This window comes from Falco punctatus (assembly GCF_963210335.1).
Source record: "Falco punctatus genome assembly, chromosome: 1".
NCBI classification, from domain to species: domain Eukaryota; kingdom Metazoa; phylum Chordata; class Aves; order Falconiformes; family Falconidae; genus Falco; species Falco punctatus.
Genome location: NC_137580.1, coordinates 73607880 through 73621391, shown reverse-complemented (window position 1 = coordinate 73621391; position 13512 = coordinate 73607880). Strand labels below are relative to the sequence as shown.

General features: G+C 37.4%; 1 protein-coding gene across 3 annotated transcripts in view; it reads left to right on the top strand.

The window, feature by feature from the left end:
* The window catches only part of GRID2 (glutamate ionotropic receptor delta type subunit 2), a 790688-nt gene that overhangs the window by 620180 nt on the left and 156996 nt on the right, over positions 1–13512 (top strand). For all 3 annotated transcript variants that reach the window (XR_013924346.1, XR_013924347.1, XM_080368765.1), the window contains exon 9: positions 9521–9622. Coding sequence is in view for 1 of the 3 variants with exons in the window: in XM_080368765.1 (XP_080224891.1) it covers positions 9521–9622 (102 nt within the window). In the remaining 2 variants the exon portion in view is untranslated. The remainder of the gene's footprint in view (positions 1–9520; positions 9623–13512) is intronic.

Here is a 13512-nt window from a genome sequence, read left to right as displayed (position 1 = left end):
GTTGCACTGGCATGTCTGAATAGGAGATGGTCCCATCAGAGCTTTCTTTCTTTGTACTATGTTTAAGAAGTAGCTGGCAAATTCTTCTGCGCTAAACAACAGAGAGTGTAAGCTACTTTGATGCTGTATAAGTTTGAACAGCTTCTAGACAGGTACAAATATGCTTTAAGATATGTATATTGTCTGCACTGAACAGTGGTGCAAATTCTCACACTACCTCCATATTAATTCCTTTGCCTGTCATGTTGGTGATGAGAGGGTGAATGTGTCTGAGGAGACAGGGACCCACGTTCTTTGGGATAAAAATAATATCTTATCACACATGCCTCTTTTTGACTTTGTATCTGAGATTTGGAAGGAGTTTTTTCATGCCAGTATATCAGTGCCTTGAGTAAGGCAGGGATGTGTTTCATTGTGTCTCTTATTCTGTGTTTCATGCTGAAGTCAAGAATTACGTAGCAATACCAGACATGCTAAGTCTAAGTATTTATAGAAAACTGAGGGTGTCCTCTTTCAAAGGTTTTCAGAACATGTATTTCCATGATATGTGCATCCTAGGAACATTTCCCATGCTTTATCAAGTCCCGTGAATGCAATTCTTGTTTTTCATGTATAAGGAATACCACAGCAGCAGTATTGCTCAAAGAGCATTCAGTAGCTAAATAAATAAATAAATACATCTACTTTTGGGTAGGTGGTAGAGAACTGTTTCATTTAAAATCCTTTAGCCTGGCAAAGAAAAAGGGAGATTCCCATATGTTATACCTGGAAAAAAGTATACTTCACAACATTGTGCTTCACATGAAAAGATAACCAGCTGTAGAGTTATCACACTTTTTTGTGTGTGTGAATTAAATTTGAAATTAAAAAAAAAATTAAAGTAAAAAATTATTTTGTCACACAAAAATTGACGTAGTTTTGTGTGAACAGTAGTGTGATAATTCTGCTTACACTTCAAAAACAGGGCTAAAGAAGTGCCACTGAGATTAGTCCAGATGTTCTGTAGCCTCATGGGGCCCCACATGTACCTACACACATTGTTCCTTGTCACCTGCCTTTAAAACAAGCACGGATTTTGATAGTACAAGCACAGATCTGTACTACTCCTTTACTACTGTGGCTCCTAGGCTGGAGCTAGACAACAGCCTTTCTTTTTCTTCCCAGCTTGGAGATTGATGAAGCTAATACATAATTCTCCATATGGATTTACTTCCAAAACTGACTCCTAGACTGCTAATTCACTGGTTATATTCAAAGGGAGATTTTCCTTGCAGAATAAAAGCCAAGGTGCTTCTCAGCATGCCTGCTTACAGGGCTGACTGCAATGCAGTGTAGAAGTACCCAAGCAACTCAGCGCTGGCAGCAGTCTGCTGCAGAAGCAGGGTGTTTAGTACAAGCCAATTTAGTCTACTCTGAAGGATTCTCTTATGTGGTTTATTGGACTGCCCTGGAATCCTGCCCTGGAAACCCACTTCTTTCCAAGTCAAACAGTGCCGGGTTGGTTCTATGCTATTACAATTTTGATTTATTTCTGGAATGCTGCCCCCAGAATTTTTGAGCCCTGCAACAGTGCAAGCAGGTTTTGTTGATATTCCACTTTGTCAAACCCTTTCTGAAAAATCAAGTCCCCCAAAAGCACCTTACTAAGCTGAAGGAAAAGCTGGGAGCCTATTGAAGTATGTTTGTACACTCCCAGGGACCTGATGAAAAGCTGAAATGTGCTGTGCAGGATTGTTGCTACCTGCAGAGGGGGAGTTTCAGGCAACCCAGTGGAAAACAATATTTTTCATTGTCTGTCTCTGATCAGGTTTGATCAAAGGTTTTACTATGATACAAAAATCTTGTATATTGTGATCTAATACGAGCTGGAGTAGCAATTTTGAATATTTTTTGCTTTGATTTCATGAAGATGCAGTGGTGTCCCAGCACAAAGTGGACCAAGTTCAATTATAAACTCTGATTTCTAATGGGGTTTTTTTAGACATCACATGATTTAGATAAAAGACATCCTTTTAAACCCTTAATATGCTTAATGAGAAGAGAGATGAGAATTTGCAATTAAAAATCAAAGTGACTATATCTAAACTGCACATAAACCTGAACTTTCTTGGTATTATCAATTTCCCTGGAATAATTCATAAAACGGTGAGCAAGCTTCCTGTGTAAAATGAAAATGATACTGCCAGAGTAAAACTCATTAAGAACTTTGATAGTCCAGAAGAGGGTTTGCCTCCCGGACAGAAAAGCAAATACATGTATATGTGTTTGGGGGAAAGATGATTCCTTTTTTTGGAGGAGGAGTCTATTTATGTCATTTTAAGTTCACCTATGTCACCTGATAAACTATAAAAAGTGATAAAATGGACTCTAGGCAGTAAAATATATTGTTAAATAAATCATATAAAAGTAGATGCTAGACTTAACGACTAATTACTCTCTTTAGTGAAGCTTTTTCTTCCTTACCAACTTCCTGTTGTTCACAGTGTATTCTGAGCGATATATGGCTGAGCCAGGTCACATCATGAAGTCTGAAAGCCAAGTGTATTACTCACCTCGGGGAGGTTACCGACCTCTTTATAGCTGTTGACCAAAGAACCCCAGCCACCAACAACATGGTCTTGTCAGTTGTTACACTCTTACCCCAATTTTCACCAAAAGAGCAAAACCTGCTTCGTCACCAAGGTCATTTTGGCATTTAAGCAATGCCAGCACGTGCCAGTGGCCTGCACGCGTGTGCTTTCACTGTCCTCTGTTTGTGGTTCAGGGTACATGAACAGGGATGGATGTTTCCCCTGTGAATGTGTGTTGCCATGCAATCTCTGAGCACCACGGGGATTTCCAGGGGAGGGTTTCCTGCACAGCAATCCACTGTGAAGCTGCTGAATAGAAAATGGATGATATCTGCATTGGGTCAAAGAACAGGCTTTTCGGAGTATTTGACTTTAACTGAAATATGGAGGCAGTGGGAGAGAGATCACCGTCTGGCTCATTAATATCCTTGCTGGGTCTTTTGTTCTGAGTTCTGTAAGGATTTCAGGGGACAGGAGTGAAAAAAATAAAAAAAGTGAAAGCAAGAGAAGCAGGGCTATACAGTAATGTATTTTCTTATGTCCCATCTGCCTCGTAATATGAGAGAAGAGGGAGGAGCTGAGGGGGAGTTTCCCGAGAGGACTGCCTGAGAGCAAAGGAGATCCAAGGGTTAAAGAGAAAGGAAGAAGGACCCAAAGTGATTTGAAAGATGATTCAAAGCTGAATTAAGTGAAAAGTGAGGTCCCTTTATCAACCCCAACCCTAAACAAAACAAACAAAAAAAAAAAAAAGCAAGACAGGAAAAAGGCACAGGAAACAGCAGGGAAGATCAAGGGAGAGAAAAGCAAAGAGCAAAGAAAGTATGCTGAAAGTGCACAGAGAAATGGCAAGAGGCATTGCAATATAGGAAAGAGCAAGATAACCACAGGTTAGGGAACTGCTGGAGTACTAACTTCACAGAGAGGACTGGAGGAGGAAAAAAAGGGTGTTTTCCAAAGATAAAAAGGAAGGCACTTAGAAGAGGGAAATTATTAAAACCACCAAATTTCAAATGAGAGGGAAAGTAGTAATAGGAAAAGTAAGCTAGAGATGAAGGGAGGAAAAGTAAGGGACCATTAGAATGACACTGGTGGTTTGGGGAGATGGTTCGTTATCTTTGAGATGTGGTAATTTACTATACTTTCCAGAAACCATACAAATAGAGTTTCTCTGGAAGCTTCTTGGCCTAATCACTAAGCATGAGCTTCGTAAGTGGAGCAGGCAGTGTTGAGAACAGCTATGCAGTCTGTGCTTTTTTCCCCATATATTCAGCGTTTGTCAGTCATCTAAAACATCGAGTTATAACTTCTGGCACCAATCTGGGTGTGTGAGTCCTTGCAAAAATATTGAGGGAAGAGCTGATAGGAGAACAAACAGCAGGTTACCAGCAGGTAACTTTCCATTAGCTTCTTTATCTCAATTCAATAAGAAAAGGAAATTTGGGCAGTCCCCAAAGCAAAACATTTTATTAACTGTGTACAGTGTTATTCTGCCATGTGTTTTTAGCTTTAAGGAAAGAAATTCTTACTTAAGTCGCTTGTGCTTGTGTCTGTGATCAGTTAGTAAAACAAATAGACCACCCTGACTGCTGCAATTATAATCCTTAAGCCACTGGATATAAAACTGAACTTGGGTATTCACATTCTCCTAACAGATCTTGAAAATAATAGAGTGAGTCCAGGGGCAGGTCACTCCTTCTGGTCCAGAGAAAAATTAAAGCAATAAAACATACTGTACAAAATAATTAACTGAATGCACAGAACTATATAGGTTTGACCACACAATGTAGGAGAAGCAAGTGCTGCTATACATTATCCAATTTGTTGAACACAGTATTTTCTATTGATCTTAACAACTTATTATTTGCTATTACCTAAGCTCCAGTGAAGGAAGAAGTTAAACAGAAAGCTTTCCTGCTAACCAATCGTATTAGGAAATTGCTATGAAGATCAAAAATGATCCTTGCTTCTTTAATAAAGTCCAGGAGTACAGACGCCCTCAGTTAACCCCTGACCATCAGACTTTTTGCAGATTTACTTGACCAACAGTTAGGTCTGAAAGGACTCTTTAAGCAGGTGACGGTGTCCAACTAAATTGTATATAACTGATAGTAGCAGAAGGTCAACTGAAATATATTTTTTCTGGCTTTTCTGTGAGACATAGGACATTTCATCTATAGCATTTAGTTTCTGATCTCCTGGTCACTGTCAGACATTAAACAGCAGCTGACAAAAGGCATCAGGAATAATCTGTGCAAAATTATTTCTATGATGTTGTGCTTGAATTTTACCTAAGCTGGTGTCCTAGCAAATTTTGTAAATACTGAATCTACACATCACAAAAAAGTCCTTTTTCATCATTATTTTTTGTTGTGTATCTCATTTTGAGTCTTCCCAGCACACCTGGGAGTTGGAATCTCCTAGCTGAGTGCTGTTTCATGACAGCTTCGTGGTGTCTTTTCCAGTTGTGAGTTTATTATTGTTTGAAATGGAAGAGGGCATTATTAATGCACATTTCTTCTGTTGAAGCCATATCTTGAAAAAAGTCAGTTCCTAAAGCAGGTTGTACCTGAGTGAAAATTGAGAAGGGGTTTTCTGAAGAACATATGGGTAATGCCAGCAAGGAGGGCGGCATTTCTGTGGGTGACCGGCTCTGTTATGAGCTGTTAAACAAGTTCCTCAACAGTGCTCTCTGATGAGCATTTCCACCAGAAATACTTTGTCCAGCTGTCTGCAGTAAACCCAAGATCTTGTTCATATTTTTTCTTCTGATTGTGTTTTGGGGTTCTTTTTTGGTTTTTTGTTTGTTTGTTTTTTTCTTTAAATGCAAGGTAAATAAAGGAAAGAGGGGTGATAGTGATCCTGGTATCCTGATGAATTCCAGTTGGAGATGTAAAGGTGTTTTATCTTTCAGATTTCCCTTGCAGCTTCTCTAGAGCATTTAGTGCTCTTGACTGTTTTGGAAGTTGTTGTGATGCAGTCCGAGTTCAAAGTTTGTTGCATTGCATTGCAGAGCTGGATAAACCAGGTCCTGTATATTTTCTTTATTAATTGAAGTAACAGAACACTCTACACTCTCCTAGAATGACAAGCACTTAAGTAATGCATTTGTATTAGTATTCTGGTTTTATTTATTTTCTGTGATTGTCCTCAACTGTGATCACATCAGGCCAATGTATTTGTCTTGATTAATTGACACAATTGAAATCTGCATTTTACTCTGTCAGGAAAAAAAAAAAAAAGTGAAAGCTCTCGGGTATTCAGCAGAGTTCACTGAATACATAGGAAGTAGGGGAGAAAATCTGTCTGTTGTGAAGGCATTATAGATTTTAGTGTTCCAAGTTCCTTATAAATCAGAGTCTGGAAATTGCAGATTTATATAAAATAGATTTTGCCTATTTTAGTATCCATAAACAAATTACAGACTTTCTATAATGCCTAGTTCATATAGGCAAAAATTTCTAATGAAGAAGGGAGGTCAACTTTTGGCTCAGCCAGCAAAATAGGAGAGCAAAACACATTCTAATAATGATGATAGAGGGGGTAACAAGCTAGGAGGTGGGGTGGTCAGAAAGAGATTTTAATTGGATATTAAAGGAAGCAGAACATTGACAACTTCTCAGTCTTCATCATTTTATATCTGAATGTAGTAGAGGGAATGCTGTCGTTAAGATAAATAAAAGAAACTGCAACAGAAGTACAAAGCAATGTAAATTACAACATTTCCATGGTATGAAGATGACAAGTGCTGTCCTAAATAAAGTTCCCATCGCCCATATTGTTCTGCACAAATCAACCAGATTTACCTTGGGATTCTGTTATTGCCCAATCTATTCTCTCATTTCAACTATCAGAGACAGAAAAAAAGAAAAAGGAAGTAAATACAGAAATAACAAATGTTTTGCAGAAGCAGTTGAGGGGTAGAAAGTAGAACTGAAGTGGTAGCTTTATACCATTTCCATCTTGCTGTTTCAACAATAGTATCATTTGCTCCTTTCTGCAATGACAAGCTCGAATTGTCATCAATAAATGTTGATTCATTTTCACCTAACAACAGTAAGCAGCTCCCACTCAAAATCAATTTCAACTTTATTGGCAAGGCACTGCACATTTGTCTTTGCCATGACTGTGCTGCTTAAAGGAACAATTGGATTGAAAATTGAATTCATGATAATTGAAAATAAAATGTGCCTTTTTAAAGGAAAATTAGTGCTATGATAAATTTCTGGGAATCAGTTATGTTGGGGATTTTTTCCTTAAAAAGGTAGAATTGGTCAAGCTAAAAAGTTAATTATATAAATATGTATGCATTAATGTGCACAATTAAAAATATACTTTAACCTCAAAAGGTTACAGAGGCTCTTCAGTAACTTCCTAGGATTTAAAATCTGGCAAAAGCAGTAACAATTTCTGTGGTGATTATACTTCCAGCACATTTGGTTATGCTAGTTGTATCTAAGTTCTAATTAGTTTCTTTATGTGACTAAGAATGAAAACTGCCAAATTGATTTAATGCACTTTTGTTCTGAACTTAATGCCATTTTCAATATTTTTAGTACAGAAAAATTAGACTATCAAATGCTTTCCTTCCCAGGATGGCAGTGATGTATCCCATACAGCGCACAGCGCGCGCACTTCAAATGCCTTCACTATGTTTCACTGCATTATTACAGGTAACACACTTCAGCAATTAGGTTATTCAGCTCAAAGCATTGGAAGGCTTTGCCAGAGGAGTGATGAGGACCTGGAACATGTCAGCAGTTCATCCATACTGCTGTGGATAGCTAGACATGCTGTGGAGGTACAGAAGAAGCAGAGATGGCCACTATAATTTGTGTGATAGAAATGTGAAATGAGGAAACCAAGCAGTGGTAGTTTGTGCTTTTATTTAGAAATAGCTGTTGGGAAGGTGAGTAATTGCAAGAGATAAATACGATGCCTCATACTTTCATTCCTCCTCGTATCCTACTGCTACTTCCAATGATTTCTGCCAGAGTTCTGAATCCAGTAGATCCTTGATTCAATTATTACTTGACATTAAAAGTATGGTCATTGTTACCCTTGCTCATCCCCTGACAATAGTATAATCTTAACTTCAAAGTGGCAAGAATTAGGACAGCCCTGAGCCCTTCTGAAAATGGCAGAGAGAAATTGCTACATTGTTTTAAGCCCATCTTCTGTTGGGAAACATAGAATCATAGGAACATTTAGGTTGGAAAAGACCTTTAAGATCATCGAGTGAAACCTAACCTCTATATCATTGCAGAAAGGTTTGGGTTTTTTGCTTTTGGAGGTGTGCATTTCTTAAGGAGACAGCTTCAAAGAATTGATATCAATATATTGAAATTATATAATTTAGAAGTTGCTTTGAAATACTTTAGTGGATGTAATGGAGAAAAATATTTTGAACGGTCTACTTCTTAATTTGTTAAATGTGTGTACTCAGAGTTAGTTCCTCATTTTCTGTCTCACTTTGAAAGATCTATGAAACACATATACACAAGCTTTTCCCATGAAGGACTGAAAATAACGCTTTCTGTAAATTTGTGTTCAATCACAACCGGCAAAGGTACTCCCGTTCTTTCACAGACCCCTTCAGCTGGGTCAGGTACCCTGCCATTTCAGTGACTGTGCATTAAAGTACAGAAATATTTTGGATGGTTTACAGTTTATATTTCTCACAGATTATAGGGTTGCATTCTCTGAGAGACCAGTCCTGGTAGAGGCCACTGGGCCCAGCAGTAACCTACTGATGTTAATCTTGGTCTTGTTAGAGCAAGACCTTTTGTGCCTTTAAATAGAGACATGAAAACCACCTGGGTTTAGAGGCTTAAGTTACCTACACGAGTCAGAAGATAAGCATCCCTCCATAGATTTTGTGCACAGCCCATGGAGGATGCAATTCAGAGCAAGAACTGGTACCTGCAGGTGCCTACCTCTTTTTACTCTATAACAGGTTTACATAGGCAATTATTTTATATGCTGTAATTGAGACTCTGCTCCAAACTCCTCTGCAATCAGTCATTGTCCTGTTGGGTTTTGAATTTAACACTAGTAATTGTACAGGACAGATGAATGTGGTAATGAATTCCAAAAATGAAACTTTGTAATGTTTGTACATGGTACTAAGGGATGCGTGGTTGGTTGGTCTTTTTCTCTGTACCCAAGACAAGCATCTACCGTTGTGTAAAAATGTAGAAAGTTATATTTTTAGGTAACCTAACTTATAGGTCAGTATCTACTACATCTAGATTGAAAGGCAGTTAGTCCTACAGAGAACCCTGAAGATAAAGCTTCTGTCCATAGAAGCCCAAGAAATGCAATAACACCAATGCAGCACATCTTGTTGCTGCTTTTTTTACTGCATTATCTGTTGCAGTCCTTTCTCAGTACTGTGGTGTGCCTATTCAATGGTCTTTTCCTCAATCATCTTTAAATGTGATTTTTAACCAGGCTAAAAATCACTGCTGTTTCATTATCAATGAGTAGTATAAGCTTTAATTAAAACTAGTGTAATTCCTTTCATCAGAGTTCTGCTAGGAAAGACGGGCTGGAGCAGACAGCATGCTAAAATTATAGTAGCTATTATTTCTTCAATTAGTGTATTACTGAAAGCAAGGTACAAATATTGTTACAGCCATACTACTTTTTTAAATATTTTCCATTAACATAGAAGTCCTCCCTGAGCTCTTCTAAAGTAATACATATACCACCAAACCCTGGATGCTGTCATCCATTGCACACTGGTATTTAAGAGCGTAAACTGATATCCCTAATTGCTTAATTTGCAAATTAAAGATGAATCTGTGTGCAAGCCCTTCTCTGATTTTTCATCTCATTGGTTCCAGAAGGTGTACTGTTTATTTCTTGTGTTCTTGCTTAAAGCTACCTAAGAGGAATGACTAGCAAATTTTTATGGGCAATGAGCAAATCATTTCCGTTTTCCCTTTCAGCTTGGCTGCTGGAATCCCATCACTGGTCTGAATGGGTCACTAACAGACAGAAAGCTGGAGAATAACATGCGAGGTGTGGTTCTGCGTGTGGTGACTGTGCTGGTAAGTAGATCCTCATCCTTTTGCACTAGCAGGAATGTATTTTCTTCCTCTTGCCTCACCTTTTTATTAAACACACCATTTTACCAAGAAATTAATCGATGTTTGAGTGTCTGATTCCAGCTTGTAAATACCAGAGCAATGGAGCAATTTACACAAAATAAAATTATTTATCAGTACAGTTCATTTCAGAATTAAAATCTGCTTCTTCCACAGACACATACTAAATTAGATAAGGCAACCATATGAACTGATAAAGGGCAACCTCAAGTGCCATGTTAGCTAAAGTTACCTAGCTAAAACTCTAAATGATTTATAAGATGTAGCTGCTTTCCAATTACCTTGCCAAATTGAGTGCAGTCTGACACAATTTGCCACACAGAAAATATTCAAGGTCAGCTTAGGGTGAGTAACTCTAGTACAGTAAAACATCCACTGTCCCCTCCTAGATCTTCTTCAGCCAGGTTCTTCCCCTCTGTGGGCACTTTGAATTAAGCAGCTGCAGCAAAGTAGTTGGTTTAAAACTGAACAGACAATTCCCTCCAGAATAGGAAGGTATTTTGTGGTAGGAGGCCAGTGCGAGCAGAATTTGTTAAAGCTGGGAGGAGGGGAAGAAAGAAATAAAAAGAAATTAATAAGACATGTAGGCCTCTTTAGACTGATGCCCAAACATAAAGTTGACCCAAGGCTGCAGAACTGTGAAGGTTATATTGAGCTACTTCCCTCTCTCTACTATCTCCTTGTGATTTCCATTACCAATTTGGTGTTTGAGGGCCTGACCACTTGCTTATGAAGAACAAGGCAAGAGTGGTTTCCATGGATTGCATTGTTTACATTATATGATGAAGGAAAAGGCTCAATCAGGGGTGGAAAGTGAAATTACCAGAGCATGTCAGTGCCACAAACAGAGGAGTTTTGTACCCCTCCAATTAATTATATTATCTGTTGGAGTGTCCAGTCAGTTCCAGCTCTTAGTATGCTAGAGAACTTCCTGTGAGATGTACAAAAAAAAGCAACCTCCAACCTAATAAGCGTGAAGGCACAGAAAAAGACAAAGCAGTAGTGGGGGGTTTATACTTTTAAGTACATGTTCACCAAAATAGCATTGTGGTGGCAGTGGCTGGACTTTGTGATTTGCCTGACACTCATGTTAATTGATTTGGTACAATATTCTGTTAAAAAAAAGATCTATGGATGTTGTCTAGCAAAATAAATTCAAATTAGTGTCTTGGACCTTTTGATTTTTTATTATTTCTTCTTCTGCCTCTCACCATTCCATTCCTCTGATTTCATCCCGTTATTTTAGTTTGCTTGCCAGTGAACATTCTTCTTTCAAGTCATTATAGCATGAATATTTAGCAACTTGCAAAAATAAAAAAAAAGTCATTAGTTAAGCTGATAGGATTCTATATCAATAATAAATCCAGAAGGCAGACGTTTAAAGTTCAGCACACAGCACATGGTGGTTGTCTCTTCACTGTAATCCTTGCTCGATGCCTCACATGAGCACACAAAAGCCATTTGGCTTTGTTACATTTCAGAGCACAACTCATGACAACTTCCATGAACAACTAGTGAAAACCATGGTTAGTCTGAATTGTGCTTTTTTAAATTTAACATTTTGCTAACTGTCTCATTTTACATAGAATGCACTGAAGGCAATACATGGGGAAGATGCAAATGTTTCGTATTGGTTTCATAGCATAAAGCTTCCTTTATTCTCTTAAAATTGTAGAGGTTTGCATGGTTGGTCAGTGCAATCTAGATGAAACCGACTGTGAACCACAATACAAATCAAGGTTTGTTTGATTTTACTTAGGAAAGATGAAAGACAAGGATTTTGTAAACTACATAAAGGGAAGAAGCATAAACTCATGAACCAGAAGAAATATTTTTCACTATCAGTTTCCTTGATTGATGGTACTTTCCCCCATATGCCAGAAATCAGGAAGATAAAATACCATTTCTCCCTCATCCATAAACTCCAATGGCTTAGAGGCAGGCAGGCAGGCAGAAAATCAAGGTTACTAACCAAAAGCCTGAAGAGGCGTTGGACAGTGCAGATGCCAGAATTGCAAAGATCTAATTATTTCTAACCTCTTTTAATCTTTGGATATCCACAGATATTGTTGCCACCCCTGTGGGTGACAAAGTATTAGTTACAGTCCTTACCCTTTAACAGTTTCTCTCGCTGCTCTTACTATAAGTAAGGATTAATCATAAAGATATGCTGACTTCTAAATAGTTGTCATTATCATATCATTACTTCAGACATATATGTTGCTATAGGATAAATTTACAGGCCTTTACTTGTTGCTAATTATAGTTTGGTTCCCATCTTTATTCACATAGCTTATTACAATGGTGCAATTATGTTATTTTTTCCTGGAATACAATGAATAAATAAAATGTATTAATACTTGTTTTCTCTCATTTTAAAATTAGACTTTTAGTCCTTTTATTTGTTGTTACTCAATTTAGAAAAACTTGTTCTTAGAAAAACTTGGTCAGCAAAGACAATGACTGGAATTTCATTAAGCCCTGTTCATTTCACAGCTATTATCAAAGGAAATTTGCTGTTAAGGCTATTAATTTTGTGAAATAGAAGAAAAATTTTGAGTTCTAGTTTGAACAAACCAACAGAACTCTTTCAGGTAAATCAAGGTCATAGCAATTTGTGGAAGTGCAGTGTTCATCTGGTTTTGTATCTGCTGGCTAGGACAAAACTGGAGATTTATTTTTAACCTGTGTGATGAAAATGTGTGATTCTTCCCTTTGATGTGAGTGCAGGAGGGATTTCACCCATCAACTTTACTTTAGTGATGATATTTATCATACATCTTTTTCCATCTTTCTTCAGAGTTCTTAAATTAAGTCAATTAATTTCTGTCAAAAATAACAAATCCATTATTGACTATGAATGATTAGTTATTAATTCTGCCACTTTCAAACAGTATGGTCTTGATCTGGGGAGACAAGGTGGTTTATGTTAAAATTAAACAATATTACTACTGAACTTTATTAATAGGTTTCTTTTTCATTGAGATTTGAGAAGTTAATGTTAGTTTGTTAATTTGTTCTGTTAATGTTTTGAATCTCTTGTGTCTTTCTATCTTCCAATTTCATTTTTTTATGCCTTCAGGTTGAAAAGGACTTGTTCTAAAACTTGCAGTAGGACTTGAGAGGATAGTGAATTGCAATACCTGGGTTATACTGCATTATCCTTATTATGAACTGAAACATTCTACAGTCTGAAAATGATAAATGATTGCAACTAATTTCCCCAAAACAGTCCTTCAAAAAGAGAGTGCTGAATGATTCCCATCATCTGCATCCATCTACTAATTCCTTTCCTTAGATAAATTTAATAATTATGGGATGCACATCTGCAGATCTAAAACAAAATCTCTTTGCGAATATGACAAAATACAGTGTGTCCCCAAATTGTACATCTCTGGTTTCATTTGGCAGTGAACCCTGGCTCCTCTGAAGTTAATGCAAATTGTATCCTTTACATAAATAGGAATAAGAAATAATTCTTTGTGGTTCGTTCTGAGGGGATCTATAGTCATGCCCATGTACATGTGATTCAACGTTTTAATCTAACTTGGATTAGTACCACACTTTCTACACAAAAAAGATTTATTTTGTCTTATTTAAATGTCTCTGTCTCGGACTGCTTCCCCTCATGCAGCTGAAGTTTGAACTTTGTGTTTGACAAGTTACTTTTCAGTTCAAGTGACTTGCTTGTGAATTTGTGAAATGTATTCTGAATTTCTGAAATACAGCTCAGTCAAAGGTCAGCATAGTAAGTCCAAACAAATTCAGAGTGTCTTGAATGAACAATTGTCCAAGCACAAATTTAGCTAGATATCCATTTTGGCTATTTCAGT